Source organism: Cotesia glomerata, linkage group LG9, assembly GCF_020080835.1.
Source record: "Cotesia glomerata isolate CgM1 linkage group LG9, MPM_Cglom_v2.3, whole genome shotgun sequence".
Classification (NCBI taxonomy): domain Eukaryota; kingdom Metazoa; phylum Arthropoda; class Insecta; order Hymenoptera; family Braconidae; genus Cotesia; species Cotesia glomerata.
Genome location: NC_058166.1, coordinates 10696485 through 10714922, shown reverse-complemented (window position 1 = coordinate 10714922; position 18438 = coordinate 10696485). Strand labels below are relative to the sequence as shown.

Here is an 18438-nt window from a genome sequence, read left to right as displayed (position 1 = left end):
TTTAAATTCCACATCTAGAAATTTAAATGAATTACAAGTGCAAATTTTCGAAAAATATTGTTTTTATCGATTTTAATAAAAATAAAAATTGTCAGATGTCATATGACTGAAGTTGACAGATGTTAGAAATTTTTTTTAATTTATATTAATAGCAAATTATTATGAAAATAATTTAATAAAAACATTTCACATGTGAGAATTATAAAGAATAATTAGTGGAAATTTTTAAAAACATTTTTATTATTGTTATTGATTTATTGTGAAAATTTAAAAAATTGACAGATGTCAGCTGTCTTCAGTATCATCAGATGTCTACTGATTTCAGTATCATTTTAAGTTACCTATTATCAACAAAATCTACATTTCTTAGTTCTTAATTCTTTTAAAATGAGTTCATTTTTTTTTACACGAAACTATTCATAACAAAGGATTGTCAATATTATTTTATCTCAGGTAGTTGATTTAGAATTTTGACAGATGAATTAAAATTCCATCAATACTGAGAAATTCAAACAGAAACAGCCAGTAGATAGCTCTGCGTTGAACTTCCAATATTTAGCAGGCAGTGACCTCGGTGACAACCTAAGCTGGAGTGAGCTGAGCTGAAGGGTTAAGGGTTCGTCCAGCTAATAAAGTAATCCCAAAAATTACGTCCTCACCTCGAACCCCGACAAAAGGTCCATATCCCTCAGTAGTATCTGGAATTGGGGTTCTTCAGCCATCCAGGTTCTGAAACAAACAAAGAAGCGTCTCACTAGCAAGTCGGTAGATGTGCGCGTGTGTAATTAATTAGTGAACAAACGAGCGTAAATACATGCGTGCGTGTCACTACTATCACCATCCACCGTCCACAATATTATATATCGGGGCGTGTACATACATCCTCATTTACCATTGAAATAATATAAATATAATAAATATATTTTACAGTTAGCCAGCTAACGAAATAGAATCATCAACAAATAATGGTAATCTACAACCTCGCCAACAAATTACAATTATTGTAATGTTACTATGTGAATATTGTTTAACAAAAACAAAAGTGTCTACTGGTGGTACTGCTGCTGTATGTTTTGTGGTCGCGCGCATGTTCAGCTTATCGCCATTTTGTAGGTGAATATTACCATCCTAGCTTTTTTATTAACACACACATCTATAATCCACAATCTACATTTCAACATATATATAAACTTTAAAAAGTCACTTTTTGCCGTACTAGTTATTTTAAAATTCATTTTATCATATTTAGCAATCAAGCATCACCTACTGTCACTCATAAAACATTTACATTTTTGGTAAATTTATTTACAGTGATTCTGCTCCTTGTTATTGTTGTGTGTTGTCGGGCAAGATTTATTAACGTCAATCGTCAATTGCAACCCAAGTTTCTCCAGCGAGGGAGCTATTACATTTTTTTTTTATTTTTCACAATCACATAAATTTTTTTACATCATCAGTGTTACAAACAAAAATTTTTTTTCAAGTGCGACTAAGTCAGACTGATAAGTAATTTGCAGTCGCGGCCAATGCCATGGCCATTGATTTTTTATCATAATAAATAAAATAATTTTTATGACACTTGTTTCATTTTTATTATTCTGAAAGTAGCAGACAGACATTTTTATTTTTTATTAAAAAAATTAAATATTTGATAAAATTCAGATTTTCGTGAAATTAATATTTTTTACTTTATTTTAATAAAATTGAGTGTTTTCTATTTATATTTATAATTTTTTTTTTTTTTTTTAGTAATTGTGAATTTAAATTGAATAAAATAATATTTTATTGTAGGTAAAAAAGTCTAGATAAGTAGAGGATGGACTGACATGAACTCACACGAGGCACAAGGTAAAATTCTATGAACAAACGCGGTGGTGCTGTTGTTGGTGGCGGTGGTGAAGAACCATCGGGTAATAACCCTGACAGTGGTGATAAAAAAAAAGTGACGGACAATTAAGTTTGTACGTACTGATATTAAATTACTATGCCAGCAGTACCGAGACCTGGTAGTCTCAAGGACCCGGAGATTGCCGAATTGTTTGAGAAAAATGACCCGGAAAAAATATTTGAAGATCTGCGGGAGATCGGACATGGAAGTTTCGGGGCTGTTTACTACGCCAGGTGTTTACTCACCAAAGAGATTGTTGCTATCAAGAAAATGTCCTATCTTGGGAAGCAGACGGTGGAAAAATGGCAGGATATCCTCAAGGAAATACGCTTTCTGAGACAACTTAATCATCCAAATACCATTGAATATAAAGGATGTTATTTACGTGATCATACAGCATGGGTAATTTATTTATTTTTTCTATTTCATACAGTAATGTAGTATTTGTTTTACGAAGTCCAACTTAATATAAATTAAAATTTTTGTTCAATAATTCATTTTTATTAAGCTTGTATTTTTAATAATAAATATATTTATTTTTTAATAATATATTAAGTTACTTTGAATTTATTTGTTAAATATGTGATATAAAATTTATTAAACAATTGGACTTCTTTAACTATTTTCTTGTAAATCATGTAAAAATAATTGTATTTCAATACATTTTTCAATTTTTTTGACTCAATATTTAATAATTCAATTTATTGTTTTTTCAAACATTTATTTATTTGTCTTCAATAATAAATTTCTGAAAAAATAAGTCATTTGATTAATGTTTTAGTTACTATCGATTAGAAGTCAGTTCATTAATAATATTTCAACAAACTACATTACGTGACATTTAATAATCGTGACATAATAATAATATAAAAAAAATCAATCTAACAAAATAAATTATTAAATAATGACTGTGACATTAAACAACAATAGATATTTTGTTAATAATATTTATAAAAAAAAATAAACACAATTTAAATAGAGAAAGGTATTAAAATACAATTATTTCTTTGCATATAAAAGAAAAAAATTCTATAGCTATAAATAATTTATTATTTATTATAAATATTTAATCTAGCTGGTAATGGAGTACTGTCTTGGCTCGGCTTCTGACATAATAGAAGTCCACAAACGTCCATTAAAAGAAGACGAGATTGCAGCAATATGCGAAGGAGTATTACGCGGATTACATTATCTCCACTCGTTAGGTAGAATACACCGTGACGTTAAAGCCGGTAATATTTTATTAACTGAAAATGGGACAGTTAAACTCGCAGACTTTGGTTCTGCGAGTATTAAATGTCCAGCGAATAGTTTTGTGGGTACTCCTTACTGGATGGCTCCGGAGGTTATTCTGGCTATGGACGAGGGTCAGTACGATGGAAAGGTTGACGTTTGGTCACTTGGAATCACGTGTATCGAATTGGGTAAGGTTTGTTTTGTTTATTTATTTTTTAACTGGAGTTACAGCGACAAGGTACTCATTTATTTATTACTTTATTTAACACAAATAATGATAATTAATAATGTTGAAAATAATTGAAATTGTAACAATGGTTGTAGTGATAGAGATGATTGATAATGCTTACTGACAGATTTTATTATTTATTTCAGCGGAAAGAAAACCACCGTATTTCAACATGAACGCCATGAGTGCGCTTTATCATATCGCGCAGAATGATACACCAACGTTAAATTCTCCAGATTGGTCTGATGTGTTTGGATATTTTGTTGAAGTATGCTTGACTAAGAGTCCAAATGAACGGCCATCGTCTGGTACATTACTTTTGGTAATTATTAAAATTAACTAACTTAGTAATTAAGTTACTACACCCTTGTTTTGTTTATATTTTAAAAATAAAAATAAATAGGTAGAACTACTTATCATTTAATGGATTAGAAAAATTCATCACAATATTTATTTATAAAAATATATTAATTTTTTAATAATATATATATATATATATATATATATATATATATATATATATATATATATATATATATATATATATAGATCAATAAAAATGTGTTATTAGATAATCGTGTGTTATCGCGGTTAGATTATTCAAATTTATTTTAATTCAATATGCTAATTAGAAATTCAATTTTTATTAATTTTTAACTTCCCGCTAAGAAAATTGAAAATTTTCAAAAATCGGGAAGTTATTGGTTTTACCCCGTTTTTCGAAAATCGAGTTTTCAACGGATGTTGACGTTTTGAGGTCCTAGGAAGCCTCCCCGAATGTTTCCGCGGTGATGTCCGTATGTCTGTATGTATGTATGTGTGTGTGTGTGGCCGTATGTAAACCTCTCATAACTTTTGAACGACTCAACCGATTTCATCACGGTTGGTGCCATTCGAAAGGGCTTGACCAAACTTAGATTTTGGATATCATTTAGACCGATTCGAAGCAGTAGATTTTGAAAAATCTCAAAAAAACTAGAAAAAAAAAATTTTTGAAATGTGGTTTTTTTGGAATTACTTTTAAATGGCTTTACCGATCAATTTAAAAATCTAATCAGCTCTTAAGATTAAAAAACCACGTCGATCACCGCAAGCCCGGTCAAAATCGGTTGATTCGTTCGTGAGTTATCGTTGTCGAAAAAAAACCGAAAAGTGTTTTTTCGGAATTACTTCGAAACTCCTGGCTGGATCAATTTAAATTTGAAGATTTTTCATGGGGCTTAAAAAACTGCGTCGAATGCCACCAACCGCGTGAAAATGGGTTCATTTATTCAAAAGTTATTGCCGTTTGAAAATTCAAAAAATTGTGTTTTATTAAACTGCTATTAGAGTTTTGAGCTCGAAGAGCTATAAATGACACAAAAATCATTTTTTTGAGCTCGAAGAGCTCAAAAACGTAATGTGTAATTTTGAGCGCTTAAGTACAAAATGAGCGGAAGTTGCAGGGATGGCCTTTAGGGTCAACCGTCATCCTAATTTTTTTTTATGAAATTAGTCGAGTTTGAATATTTTGACAGATTTGAAAATATGTTACATCGATTTTAATACTGTTTTTATGAAATAGACCCATATAATTTTTTTTTTATTATAAAAGTTCCAAGTCATGTTGAATAGACTCATTTTTTTTACGCGACTACATTAAAAATTAAATATTCAATCTCTACTAACTTTTCACATGAACTACAAATAATTCTTTTGATAAATATCTTAATAATAATTTAAAAACTTTGAACTCACATAAATACATTAGTAATTAATAATTATTTAAAATATTCTAGCATCCGTTTGTAACACGTACGCGTTCACCCCAAGTTTTAATCGACTTGATTCAACGAACAAAAGCAGCAGTACGTGAATTAGATAATTTAAATTATAGAAAAATGAAAAAAATATTAATGATTGACGCTTGTGAAACTGAAAGTGCTGCTGGTGACGCTGATGGTTTGTATATTATTTGATTTATCTCGTTTTTATTAATTGTCTTGGTATTAACGATGGAATAAATGTTTGTAGATACACCTGACGAACAAACAGGTGGTGATAGCAGCAAGAGCAATTCAATAACATCAGAGCACTCGATTCATTCAATGGGTGTTTCAGCAAGTTCACAAAGTTCATCAACAAATAGTCTACCACTGCCGAGCGCAGATGCAAATGATTTTTCATCTGGATCTGTTCGTAATCGCCACAAAGTATCGGGTGTCACTGCCAATTTGCTCGAACATGGTGCCAATAATTTTGCCACAATACGTACTACATCAATAGTTACTAAACAACAAAAGGAGCACATGCAAGAAGAAATGCATGAACAGATGAGCGGTTACAAGCGCATGCGTCGTGAACATCAAGGCGCGCTTGTTAAACTCGAAGAGCGCTGCAAAATAGAAGTTGAGTCACACAAACAGCTCCTGGATAAAGAGTATGAAACTTTATTGCAGCAGTTCAGTAAGGAACTCGAAAAACTGCAATTCAGGCACATGCAGGAATTAGAGCGTAAGTTGAAACAAAATCAAAATGCCGAGAAGAAGTTACAGAAGGAAATAATTGGTCGTCAGGAAGCTGATCGCAAAGCACTGGAGACCCAGCAGAAACGCGAGTACAAGGCTTACAAAGAACGGTGGAAGAAAGAGCTTTCACAAGATGAAGTTACACCCAAGCGACAACGTGATGCGACTCTTCAGAGTCAGAAAGATAATTTGAGGCAAATGGAGGCTCAAGAAGAGCAGCGACTCGCTCGAGGCCAACGCGAGTATCTCGATCTGGAGATACGTAAATTTCGCAGAAAAAAATTGCTCATTTTTCATAGTCTCGAACAGGAATTGCTGCGCGAGGAACTCAACAAACGCCAGCAGCAATTGGAACAAGCGCATGCCATGCTGTTGAGGCATCACGAAAAAACTCAAGAACTAGAGTACCGACAACAAAGGGCGGTACACTCGTTAAGAGAGGAACAAATTCAACGACAACACGCCACTGAGCTATGTAACCAGCAGGATTATATGCAGCGCGCTGAACGCGATTTGAGGAAGAAACACGCGCTTGAATTGAAGCAGCAACCAAAAAGTTTGAAGCAGAAAGAGATGCAGATCAGAAAGCAGTTCCGCGAGACTTGCAAGATTCAGACGCGCCAGTACAAAGCTCTCAAGGCCCAGATTTTACAAACGACACCCAAGGATGAGCAGAAAACGGTGATCAAAAAGCTCAAGGAGGAACAAAGACGCAAACTCGCTCTGCTGGGTGATCAGTACGAACAGAGTATTGCCGAGATGCTGCAGAAGCAGAGTATCAGGCTGGACGAGTCTCAGGAGGTCGAGTGTCATCACCTCAAAGAGCGACTTAATTACGAGCTCGAGATTCTGATGGCGTACCAGTCCAAAAATAAAATGCAAGCTGAAGCCCAGAGAAACCGCGAACGTCGTGAGCTAGAAGACCGTGTTTCTGTAAGACGGGCTTTGCTTGAACAGAAAATGGAGCTTGAAACTCAGGAATTTCTGCAGGAACGCAGTGAAAGAATCAGGTTGTTGCATGAGAGGCAGGAACGCGAACTTCAGCAGTTTGACGACGAGAGCGCAAGAATTGGTTTTAGGTATTCAATTTTTTAACTGTTTCTGGGGTTTTATCTAGTCATGGAGGTTGTATGTATAAAAAAAAGATAGAGAAGTTTTTGGGTGATATTGATTTTACGAATTACTAGACACACCACTAGAAGAGTTGGAATATCTAAGTACAAGGGAGTTATAACCGCAGTACAGAGTTTTGACAAGATTTTATACTTTGACAAATATTCATGTTCGGTTTAATAATTTATATTTCTAGTTTTAGTCAAAGAATTGATAATGGAAAAACAATAATAACGTTTTCGACTCCATGACTAGTTGAAATACCTTGAAGAATGCTGAACAATAATTTAAAATTTTAAATACTAATAAAAAATAATTGTTTTCAGCGCATTAGCAATAGCCGAAGCATCAAAAGAATCTTATCCAGACGACGATAGTCTAAGTGGTTCCATGTTGAGTTTAGCTCACAGCAATAGCTCTACATCTTTTCCTCCCAATAGTCTTTAATTGTCAACATTTGAATAAATATTATTAATAATATAATTATAATAATAATTATTATTATTATTATAAATATATATAACACAATAACAATGAAGATCCCTAGAACATGTCTCTAAACGAGCCCACGTGACATTAATTTTAAAAAATATCTAGAAGACTACGTAGTTTTAAATGTATCAAAAAATAATCATACTGTGAATCGCTAAGGTCTCCAATGAACATTTAATAATCATATGTAATCCCACTATAGCGCAAGCTCATCTTCATCTACTTCATTAATCATTTTTTTAAAAATTAACTAAATCACTTACCTCAAGCTATCATTCCCCGTTATTACATTTTGTATGTTGTACCGCTAGTGGTTTATCTTGCATCATCAAATTGTGACATTCATTTCAAATCAGAGTTTAAACGCTCTAACGAAGTAAAGCAACGATTTTATTTTAATATTTTAATTATTATCACAACAATCAAACATATTATTGTTTAACGTTAAAAACAAATTATTTTGCCGTAAATATTAATTAAAAGTGTCACAATCTGATTATTAAATGACATAAAGATTAAAGTTAATTATAATAACCATGTAAATAATTTAAAGCGAACTAAATGTATCAGTTCATTAAGATTTAGTGTGTATGAAAGTTTCGACGGTAATATTGATAATTAAATATAATTAATAATTGTTTACATATGATAACATATGAATAATTTAAAAAAATATTTATATAAAAATACAATTATATTTAATTATTTCTCATTTGGCTGAGATTTATTTGGTAAAGCGACCATATTTTTTAGGATCTGCTCCAATTATACGATAATATATGTTATATATTAACAATAACAATAATAATGATTAATTATTATCTAAAAGTTTAAATTTGTTTGTATTATAAACGATCGCTACGAGTACATTAACCATTAATTAGATTAATATTTAAAATAAAAAAGTACTATTTGAGTAAAACTAGAAGTAAAGTATCAGTAATAATTATAGGGTTAGATTAAGTAATTAAATAGTTACTATTACTGAATGAATTGATAATTAATATTATTATTTTCTATTGGTAATAATAATAATAATAATTAATAAAATTAATGCACTTTGCTATCATTGCCGATAAGAAGTTTAGGAAAAATATGAAACAACTTTTTTAATTGTTGGCATTTGGAGATGTTCGCTATAGACTTAACTAAAATATTAAATAATTAATAAGTAATGTAAAAACAAATACTTGAACATTTTTTTTTTTTTTTTTTTTTCCAAAGCACGATTGAGTAAAAGTAGCGAATAATACATCTGCTGTGCGTGCGTATAAAAAATTAACTATTTAATTTATAAGGCCTTTTTTTAAATTGCTTTCCATTCTCCATGACGGGCTCTTCCAAAAGGCAATTATTTTAATTGTCGATGAATAAAACAAAATAGATAAACAATTAATTAAAATAATTATTTTTTATGATTAAATATTTAAAAAATGAAATATTAATGATAATTAATTTTTTACTATTATTTTAAAAAGACGTTTAATATACGAATACCAGTTTTCAAATAACACTTGTGTCTTTTTATTAAAAATATTTGTATAAATGAAATATTCGACAAAGCCAATGTTTCTAATAGTTAATAAATAATCATAATAATAATTCCTAATAGTACGTGTTTTTACGCGCGACCAATCTCAATGATTTACATGCGGTAATTAACAGTTTCACCTGAAATAGATTGAAGAAAATAAAATTAAATATTAATTAAAAACAACCACCTTTTTTAGATATTTTATTATATTTATCAATAATATTTATTAATTAATACTAATTAATAATCTAATTAATCAGCTGTTAATTTATATACCAATTAATATACACATAGAATTGTTAAATCAAGTCTCAAATTCAAAATTAAACATTATCAATTATTTTTTCCGTTCGCTGTTATTAAGTGTATACTCATTAATTACAAATATTAAAAAAAAAAAAAGTAATAAGTATTTGCGTATAGTAATTGTGATAATAATGTTACTTTAAATGACTTCATTAGAATATTGAAAAAAAATAAGACCTTTCTTTAACTGATAAATCATTTTTAACAAAAATAATATTTATATATTATATATATATATATATATATATATATATATATATATATATATATATATATATATATATATATATATATATAAAATTCGTAATTATAAAAAATAAAAAACTTTTACTGAGTAGGTGAAAATGATGTGGGTTTCAAAATACGGGAATGCATTTCACGTATCAGCGGTACTGTGTAAGCAACACACTCGTCCCATCCTGGTGACCTCCATGCACTTTCACGTGTTTCTTTTCTCGCTTGTAAATCTTTATAGCCTATTAATAATTAACATTATTATTAATTTCATGAAAAATTTATTGTTCAAATTAAAATCAAAAAAATTAGGAAAACGGTTGACCCTGAAGGCCATCCCTGCAACTTCCCGCTAATTCCATACTTAGGCGCTTAAAATTGCACCAATGACGTTTTTGAGCTCTTCGAGCTCAAAAATACAATTTATGGGTTATTTTGAGCTCTCCAAGCTCAAAGAGATTGTTTTCCTATGCTTTTGAGCTTTTGAGCTCAAAAGTCTGATAGGGATTTGATGACACTATTTTTTGAATTTTTAAACCGCAATAACTTTTGAATGAATAAACCGATTTTCACGCGGTAGGCAGCATTCGACGCAGTTTTTCAAGCCTCACAAAGAATCTTAAATTTTGAATTGATCGCGCTAAAAATTTCGGAGTTATTCCGAAAAAACACTTTTTTTCGGTTTTCTTTCGTTCACGATATCTCTCGAACGAATCAACCGACTTTGACCGGACTGGTGGCGATCGACGTGGTTTTTTAAGGTTAAGAGCTGATTAGTTTTTGGAATTGAACCATCAAGCCGTTTAAAAGTTATTCCAAAAAAACCACATTTGAAAAATTTTTTTTTTCAGTTTTTTGAAGATTTCTCAAAATCTATTGATCTGAATCGGTCCAAATAGTTTTCAAAATCTAAGTTTGGTCAAGCCCTTTTGAATGGCACCAACCGCGATGAAATCGGTCAAGCCGTTCAAAAGTTATAAGCGGTTCACATACTTTCACACACACACACACACACACACACACACACACACACACACACACACACACACACACACACACACACACACACACACACATACAGACACCGTGACAACCTCGCGGGGATAGTCAGGGAAGCTTCCTGTGACCTTCAAACGTCGAGATCTGATGAAAACTCGGTTTTTGCAAAACGGGGTGAAAACAATAACTTCCCGATTTTTGAAAATCTTCGATTTTCGTAGCGGGAAGTTAAAAATTTCTCTTCTATGCTATGAAATTTTGATTATTTTAATCTGACTTCATTTCCAGAGTAAATTTACTATTAATCAATATCTCAAGCAAATTCTTCATCGAATATTTTAACTCTTATATAAACTCACAAAGTAAAAAAAAATAAAAAAAAAAATACTTTTCTCAATAGCTTGAATAGATTCCCTAAAAATACTTCAGTAATGACTTCCATGAAATACTTCCAAGATAAATTTTATTTAAAAACTTTACAAATAGATATTTTTTTTTTTTTTTTTTTTTTTATTTTAACCCCGCTTTTCAGACTTCTGTCTCGATGGGGGGTCCGGCCGAGTCCGGAAGGGGACTCCAGGCTGATCGGTACATTAAGTTTGGCAGAATAAGTTTGGCGGTATTACATACTTTTTCAGGCTGGAGAGTAATGCGGCGATGGGCCGACTTTGGGGAAACTGCACGCATTTGCCTGTGCCCCACCGGTAGCACAGGGCTTGAGGAAACCATCGAAAAACCCAAACCTGTACAAGCCCGGTGTGAGTTACGAGCACCGATGTTCACTGAAAATTAAATTTCAGCTCACACCGGGATTCGAACCCACGCCTCACCAGTCCCAAGCAAGCATTACAAGCATTATACCGCTTAGTCATGGGACTGGCTCTACAAATAGATATTTAATGAACCTTTGAATTACTATTGAAACCTGGATTATTAAGTTGTCACACGATAAATGAATCTACAAGTGCCAATTTAATTCACAAGTAAAAGTAATTTCATTGATTCTAATTCTATTAACAAACATTAAACGCGTTTCTTTTTATTTCTGCTATAATTTATTTCAAACCCAGTAAATATTCAAATATTTATATCTCTCGATAACTATTCTCACTTAATTTTTTATCTTTTTTTTTTTTATCAAATCACTGATTTACAGGTAAGATATTTAATCCAATTATTTTTTCTAAAAATCACATTGAAGATGTCATAGCATTTTTTCCAGCTCTCTGATTTTTTAATTAAAATAAACTCAACTAATTAGAAATAAAAAAAAAAAAAAAAAAAAAAAAAAAAAAAAAAAAAAAAAAAATATATTTGCATGTATGGAGTATCAGAAATAAAATCTTAATTTCTGAGTTTTAGCCTAAAGATGTAATATTAAATAGCAAAAATACTTACACCAAATATGATGAACATTATACAGGCGACCAATTTGGGAAAAGTAACCAGCAAAGGGTTCATCATTATTTCTCCTGTGATTAATAGCTCGTGCCCAATTATTTCCCCACTCAATCATAGTACCAGGTCTCAATCTGTAGCTTCTTATCTCATAGATATTGGGACCCTCACGTTTCCCGAGTTGCGGCCAGTAACTAAATGCGAGCAGATACTGTAAATGTCGTGATCTCAAATAATTACCGCGTTCACGAAGTAATCGTTGATAAGCCTGTAAGATAAAACCATAAATAAATCCTCAGATTGAAGCCAGTGAGCCAGTGAATTGATTTAATAAATCAATCAGCTAATTAATTATTCAATACTTCGTCCTTAGATAATGCAAGCTGAGCACGATCAATACGTTCAAAGCCACCGGTGTATTGCCACAAATGTAAAGCTTGATCAAGATCCCCGACTTCAACGGTCCAGGAGCCGACTAATTCGCAGTTTAATTCACTTTTCTTGGAATGGATAAGATTTACATTTTCCTGGCTGAATTTTAAGAAGATAAAATTTAAGATTTATAAGATTGTTATATAAGTATTATTTAAATCTCATAAAACTTGTCAACAGAATCATTTTTAAAAGCCTGCTCAAATGTTTACTTGAACATTGTACTTACTAATTAGCGAGATACTTGTCAATAGAATCAGGTCGTATATTGTGTGTATGTAATGCATAAATAACTTCTTTGTCTGACAGCATACGCGAATGTGATTCTTTGGTGGGCTCCATTTTTCTTACACCAAGCTTACTTAACCATCCTTCACTTTTATTGTCTTGATTTAATGGCAATGTTCGCGATATGAATCTACGATTTAAAAAAAAATTAGTTTTTATATTATTTACTTTGTAAAAAATTCACTTAATTTAAATAATTATTTGTCCTGCAGACATTTTATATATTATTGACAATTAAATCAGACCATTTTTCAATTTTATAAAACGGATTAATTATTACACAGAAAATGCTTTAAAAAATTGTATTTTTTTATTGAATATTTAATTCTGTCAGCATTGATAAAAATACATAAAAAAATTAATACTTACCGAGTTGTTGTAAACATAGGCAAATTTCTAGCAATTGCCGGTATGGATAACCGTCTACCTATTACTGATGTCGACATATTTATATATCAACTCTTTATTATTACTTATAAAGATAAATAAATTAAATGCAATATTTAATGGAAGATCAGATCACTGGTCCTGGAATAAAGTTTACAATTATTAAAATATGTTAGTTAGAATTGAATAATTAACTAAAAAATAAATAATATTATTGAGTAATAAAAATATACTACGATATTACTGTTGTGGTTTTGTGATATCTGGAATACTCAGTAGTGGAGTTTTTCAGTAGTAGTAGTAGTAGTGGAAAAAATAGATCAGATGATTATAATCCGATGATTATTATTATTGGTAATGGTTTGCTACAATGTCCAAGTCCGACTCCGACATTAAATTATCATGGCTGCGACTGATAGCTGGCGCTCTCTAGTGTTTTTTTTTATAACCTAACACATCACTTGCCTAAGCCCATATGATATTCACAATTCACAATCACACATGTGATAATGTGGAATTTACAATTTGCACCATTGTCATCACTTCTGTATTGAATATTGAAGTTAAAATTGAAAAGAAATGAGGATTCATGGAAGTAATTATTGTTTGTCATTTTTTCACAAATTTACATTTTATTTTTTTCAGGAGCTTATAATAACTTTTTCAGTTGGCATAGATGACAATGGTTGCTGTGTTATGAACAGAAGAAATTATGAGAGCAGAATTTAATTGGACAATGAGTTAAATGGATTGTTTGTTAGAATGAATCATGTTTCTTTTATCATCTTCGTGATTACGCATCTGTTACCGGTATTTTATTTTAGGACATAGATTATTTGTGAGGTAATATTATTATTGAACGGTCTTCGAGTATCAAGTGGTTTTATATTTAGTCATTAATAATTCTATAAGAGAAGTTAAGAGTCTCAGTAGCTGCTTAGGAACCAGTACCTGCTCATCCCATGTATTTGTATTAGTATACACGGAGTGAGCAGGTACTGGAGCTTTTTCCTTACTATAAATTAATAAAATTTTACAAAGATTTTTAGAAATCGTATGTTGAAGAAGACAAGCTTTTTAATAATTTTTACAGAATGAAGTAATAAATAAAATAAAAGATATTTTATTTATTTACTTGACAAATATTTGATTCTGCAACATAATACTGAAATATAACAGACATTTTTTAATTTTTTGGATTTTTACTATAACTAAATTATTATGAAAAAATATTAATAAAAATTCCACATTTAAGAATTAAAATAAATTAAAAGTAAAAATTTTCAAAAAATACTTTTTTTTATTGTTGATTTGAAGTAAAAATTTTAAAAAATGTCAGATGTTTGCTAATTTCAGTGTAATCTCTAGAACTGATATTTTTGAAGAGTCGTTAATACAATGAAGTACTTAAAAAGAAGTTGCATAAAATAAAACTAATAGTTTATTTGATTTATTATAAAAATTTGGCTGTAAATTTATATGATGGAATCAATGCATTTCCGAAATTTACAATATGTTCACTCAGGATAGTATACTATGAGATTTATTGAAAGGATTTAGAAATTTATCAAGTATCAGATCACTTTTCTAGCCATAGTTTTTTTTTTTTTTTTTTTAAAAAAGTATAAGTTGATTTATAGAGCTATCAAAATAGTTTGTCCGAGTATTTGGTGATCGTATTTAAAAGTTTGAAGTTGGGATATTGTGTATATATCTCTCCGGTTGGTGAAATATGACGGCTTCGTTCGGACCTTGTTTAGAACTATTGAAATTTATCGACTTGATGATGTCCAGACGATTTTGAATATTCGATATTAGTATTTGATTTCTATAATTATGACTTTATATTTAATTTATTGATTTTTTTCACTTAAAATATTCTACTTTATATTTAATGTAATGTAACTATTATATTTAAGAAACTCTATTTCAGTATAAAAATCATTATCAATATGATTAATTACAAATTTCTGTATATAACCTTCACATTGAGATTTTATAACAAAAAAAAATTCCCCTTCTTCAGATTGGCGATTTTAAATTAAGTACGCAGTAGAATATAATATGATTAGTTTATTTATATTTTTCTAAATTTATAAATTTCTATCTAGTTGTCGTTAAAGTGAATGTCTAATCATCCGTAAATACAATAAAAAAAAAAAATGATCCCGTAAGTATAAAAAATAAGTTATTTTATTATTTAGTTTTATTGGACTAATAAAAAAAATTTATTCGTGCAGTTATCGGATGAATAAATATTTGTTATTGATCCGATAGTCGGATGACTAATGATTTTATATTTATCCGATAATCGAGTCAATAGATATTGCGAAAAAAATTTATATTCGTTGTTGCTAAGGGCCAATTTTTCAGTTCGAGGTTCAGTATCCAAGGTAACTTTATCATTGATCATACATAATCATTGTCGATTTATAATATACCACAGTAAATGCATTTTAAAATATACATAAATGTTGCCCTGAATAATGGAATTCGAATATTAAATATTGCATTATAATTATGATTTAATTATCTTATTCCTTTATTCTGATAAAAGCTGAAGTTTTTATCAACTTAAAATTTCAACTTATTTACATCTATTATCCACCTAATTTATTATCTATATAATTAAGAGAATAACAAAAATTTTGTCCCTGGTATATTTGTATGATAAAATGAGTTTTTTAAACTAAATTTAGTATCGTTGGAAAGGTCTTGACCCTAATTCATGCCTTTTTAATGTTTCATATGCTTTTCAGCAATAGTTAATTTATTATGATAAGTTTTAGAAGTAGTTCTAAAAAGGTTCGAATTTTTCTTTTGTTTATTTATTTAATTTGTTTTGTACATCTGAATGTGGTTATATATATATAAAAAATTAATTTATATAATTAAGAGACTAAGAAAAATTTTGTGACAGGTATATCCTTGTCGTAAACAGATTTTGATATTTTTTCAGCGATATTCATTTATGATTTAAGTAATTAAGAAAGTAAACAAAATTTTGAGACGAGCATATTATTATTTTTAATGGAATTTTTAGAGTTAAATTTAGTATCATCAAAAAGGTCTTGATAAGAATTAGTGCATTTTCACGGTTTTATATATTTTTCAGTGATATTCAATTTTTTATGTTAAGTTTTTAGAGGAGTTTTTGATAGTTTGTTGATGGTTCCATAAATTTGTTCCGTCATATTTATCCGTTTAATTAATTCTAATTGATCCTGTCAGCACTATTTTTTTTTTTTTAATTTATTTAAAAAGTTCAAAGTTTTCTTTATTTATTTATTATTATTATTATTTTCTTTTTCAGATCTTCTTCATTCGAAAAAATTCTTATCATATAATATAATTTCTATGAAGAAACAATACAGGATATCGATGCTGTATCAATCACCTCATTCATATGTTTATCAGCAAAAAATTATCACGAGAAGAATAAGGGACATAAAAACGAAAAAAAAAAAAAGCATAAGTTCATAGAATAGAAAAAGCTAAGAACAGGTCAGGAAGAACGATCAAGTTCAATGGAAATTTTTATTCATCCCTCATACGGTTTAAAATGCCTTCATTATTCATATACAATATCTTCCATATGATAATATGCTCATCAGTAAACTAAATCCTTACTTTTCATTTTCTTCAGCAATTTATATTATTAAAGACTAAAATCTACCATCACTATTCCTATTATAACTACGTACTTTAGCTGATTAAGATTAATGGAGAAACAAATTATTTTTTAATAAAACAAAGTTTCAAGTCATTAAAAAAATTGAACTGAGTTTATCGTTGACGTCAGCTGATAATAGTTTATAATCTTGACTAAAAAAAATTTTCCGGATATTAAAAATTTAATTTAAAATAATTTATTAAAATAAATTATAATAAAGCATAATAATCAATATGATAAATGCAAATTCATCACAGCAATCATTTTTTAGCACAATCAAATTAAATTAAAAATGTATATTAAATTTCACATAAAAGCTTTATATGTAATAATCGAAATTTCATACCACCCACGCCGAATATTCAAAGTATTTGTAAATATAATATTTATTACACACAATTTTACGTAAAAGCTTTTTGTAATAAATAAATTTAAATATCAAACAACACGGTAAATATTCAAACTATCAAGCAAAAAATTTCATTTCGTTTCGAAATGATAAAAATTTCCAAAAATTAAGATTATTACAATATAAAATTCATAAAATATAATATTTAAATCATATTTTTCAGGTAAGCTCCAAGCTCAACAAAAAATATTAATAATAAAAAAGTATGCACAGGAGAATTATAAAAAAAATATACAATAATGAGATTTGTAAGAATTAAAACAGTTTAAGAGGCAATATATGTATAAGCACGAGCTTGGAGTAAAGATTGATACCATGATGACCGTTGACCCCGTGATGTACAATCGTGTTAGATAATAGAGTCTAAATAACTTGGTTTAAACTGTCAGCGTAAAGAGTGGCAAGTCAACGAGTACATACGGTTTAATTCATCAACCCACCCTGTACATATGTTTACATGTGTGCATACATTTAAGACATGTGTACCTACATACAATCTGACCATCGACCATACAATGGTTAAATATTTTTGCTTTATTTTAGTATAATTAAATGCGTTTCTATATTTATTGGATTTGATAAGCCATCAAATGTTCATTAAAAATTAAAGATTAAAATAATTAATTTAATTGTTTATCTGAGAATTTAGTATCAATTGTAAATAATATCTTATTTACTATTTATTATAAAAATAAATTATGAATTATGTAATCTCGAAATAAGGACATTGATATTGGGGATTGAATTCAATGATAATATTAATTTTTGCTGTGAAAATAAATTCTTGATGAATGAATCAATAGATATAAAAATTTTTATACAGTTTTTATAAAAATATTGGAAAGTTGAACAGGAACATAAATCCCATATTTTTATAATAATTCAATATTAATAATTTTAATATTTTTACAAAGCTCAAGTTTCCGTTGGATTTTTTAAAAATAATTAAATTATTTTGAAACACAAAAGGTATTAATGAAATTCATCAACAAAAAATCTACGGCGTTGAATAAATATAAAAAAGCATGAGAATTTTAGAAGACTAAGGAAGCAAACAGAAGTTATTTTCATTGAAAATAAGACAACAGTTTTTTAGTCTCTGGAAAAAAAAAAAAAGATTCTGTTATCATACAAATATTATATCGGTTATTTGTCCAAGGTATCTACTGAAACCCTGGTAGCGTAGGGTTTTTCTTAGCTCTTAACCTTTTTTATCTCAATCTCGTAAGAAAACAGATACTATTGATTATATTCGGTCTATGATCTTTACTTTTGTCATAGTATGTATTATAGTATATATTATAGAAAAAGGC

General features: G+C 29.2%; 2 protein-coding genes and 1 long non-coding RNA gene across 24 annotated transcripts; 1 reads left to right on the top strand and 2 right to left on the bottom strand.

Moving 5' to 3' along the window:
* Positions 1-673: 673 nt before the first annotated feature.
* LOC123271939 lies at positions 674-931 on the bottom strand. The gene is made up of 2 exons (XR_006510971.1): positions 815-931; positions 674-729 (listed from the first exon to the last, which is right to left on the bottom strand). It is a non-coding gene; the product is annotated as an uncharacterized LOC123271939 (long non-coding RNA).
* LOC123271830 (serine/threonine-protein kinase Tao) lies at positions 677-7861 on the top strand. 20 transcript variants are annotated; one of them, XM_044738292.1, is made up of 10 exons: positions 677-818; positions 931-1113; positions 1312-1395; positions 1789-1910; positions 1992-2290; positions 2964-3312; positions 3500-3675; positions 5132-5294; positions 5367-6939; positions 7300-7861. In XM_044738292.1, exons 4-10 carry the CDS (start codon positions 1859-1861, stop codon positions 7418-7420), a joined length of 2733 nt encoding a protein of 910 aa, XP_044594227.1. In that variant the 5' UTR covers positions 677-818; positions 931-1113; positions 1312-1395; positions 1789-1858; the 3' UTR covers positions 7421-7861. The 20 variants fall into 20 exon arrangements, with proteins under 20 accessions (XP_044594227.1, XP_044594229.1, XP_044594238.1 ...); XM_044738294.1 differs by having other exon boundaries at positions 723-1109; XM_044738303.1 differs by having other exon boundaries at positions 723-1109; positions 1312-1401; positions 1794-1848.
* A 1104-nt stretch (positions 7862-8965) lies between these two features.
* LOC123271886 (protein NipSnap) lies at positions 8966-13448 on the bottom strand. 3 transcript variants are annotated; one of them, XM_044738421.1, is made up of 7 exons: positions 13288-13448; positions 13026-13184; positions 12598-12786; positions 12299-12467; positions 11937-12204; positions 9637-9781; positions 8966-9136 (listed from the first exon to the last, which is right to left on the bottom strand). In XM_044738421.1, the coding sequence occupies exons 2-7, from the start codon at positions 13100-13102 to the stop codon at positions 9133-9135; spliced, it is 852 nt and encodes a 283-aa protein (XP_044594356.1). In that variant the 5' UTR covers positions 13103-13184; positions 13288-13448; the 3' UTR covers positions 8966-9132. The 3 variants fall into 3 exon arrangements, with proteins under 3 accessions (XP_044594356.1, XP_044594357.1, XP_044594355.1); XM_044738422.1 differs by lacking the exon at positions 8966-9136 and having other exon boundaries at positions 9596-9781; positions 13277-13448; XM_044738420.1 differs by lacking the exon at positions 8966-9136 and having other exon boundaries at positions 9596-9781.
* Between the last annotated feature and the right edge of the window lie 4990 nt (positions 13449-18438).

Excerpts from the sequence above, each read along its gene's own strand:
- LOC123271830 (XM_044738292.1), top strand. The coding sequence starts at position 1,859 with ATGAACAAACGCGGTGGTGCTGTTGTTGGTGGCGGTGGTGAAGAACCA. Across the intron at positions 2,291-2,963 it reads TACGTGATCATACAGCATGG|CTGGTAATGGAGTACTGTCT; the intron begins GTAATTTATTTA and ends TATTTAATCTAG. Across the intron at positions 5,295-5,366 it reads TGCTGCTGGTGACGCTGATG|ATACACCTGACGAACAAACA; the intron begins GTTTGTATATTA and ends AAATGTTTGTAG.
- LOC123271886 (XM_044738421.1), bottom strand. The coding sequence starts at position 13,102 with ATGTCGACATCAGTAATAGGTAGACGGTTATCCATACCGGCAATTGCT. Across the intron at positions 12,468-12,597 it reads GACAAGTATCTCGCTAATTA|CCAGGAAAATGTAAATCTTA; the intron begins GTAAGTACAATG and ends CTTAAAATTCAG. Across the intron at positions 12,205-12,298 it reads TTGCATTATCTAAGGACGAA|GCTTATCAACGATTACTTCG; the intron begins GTATTGAATAAT and ends TTTATCTTACAG.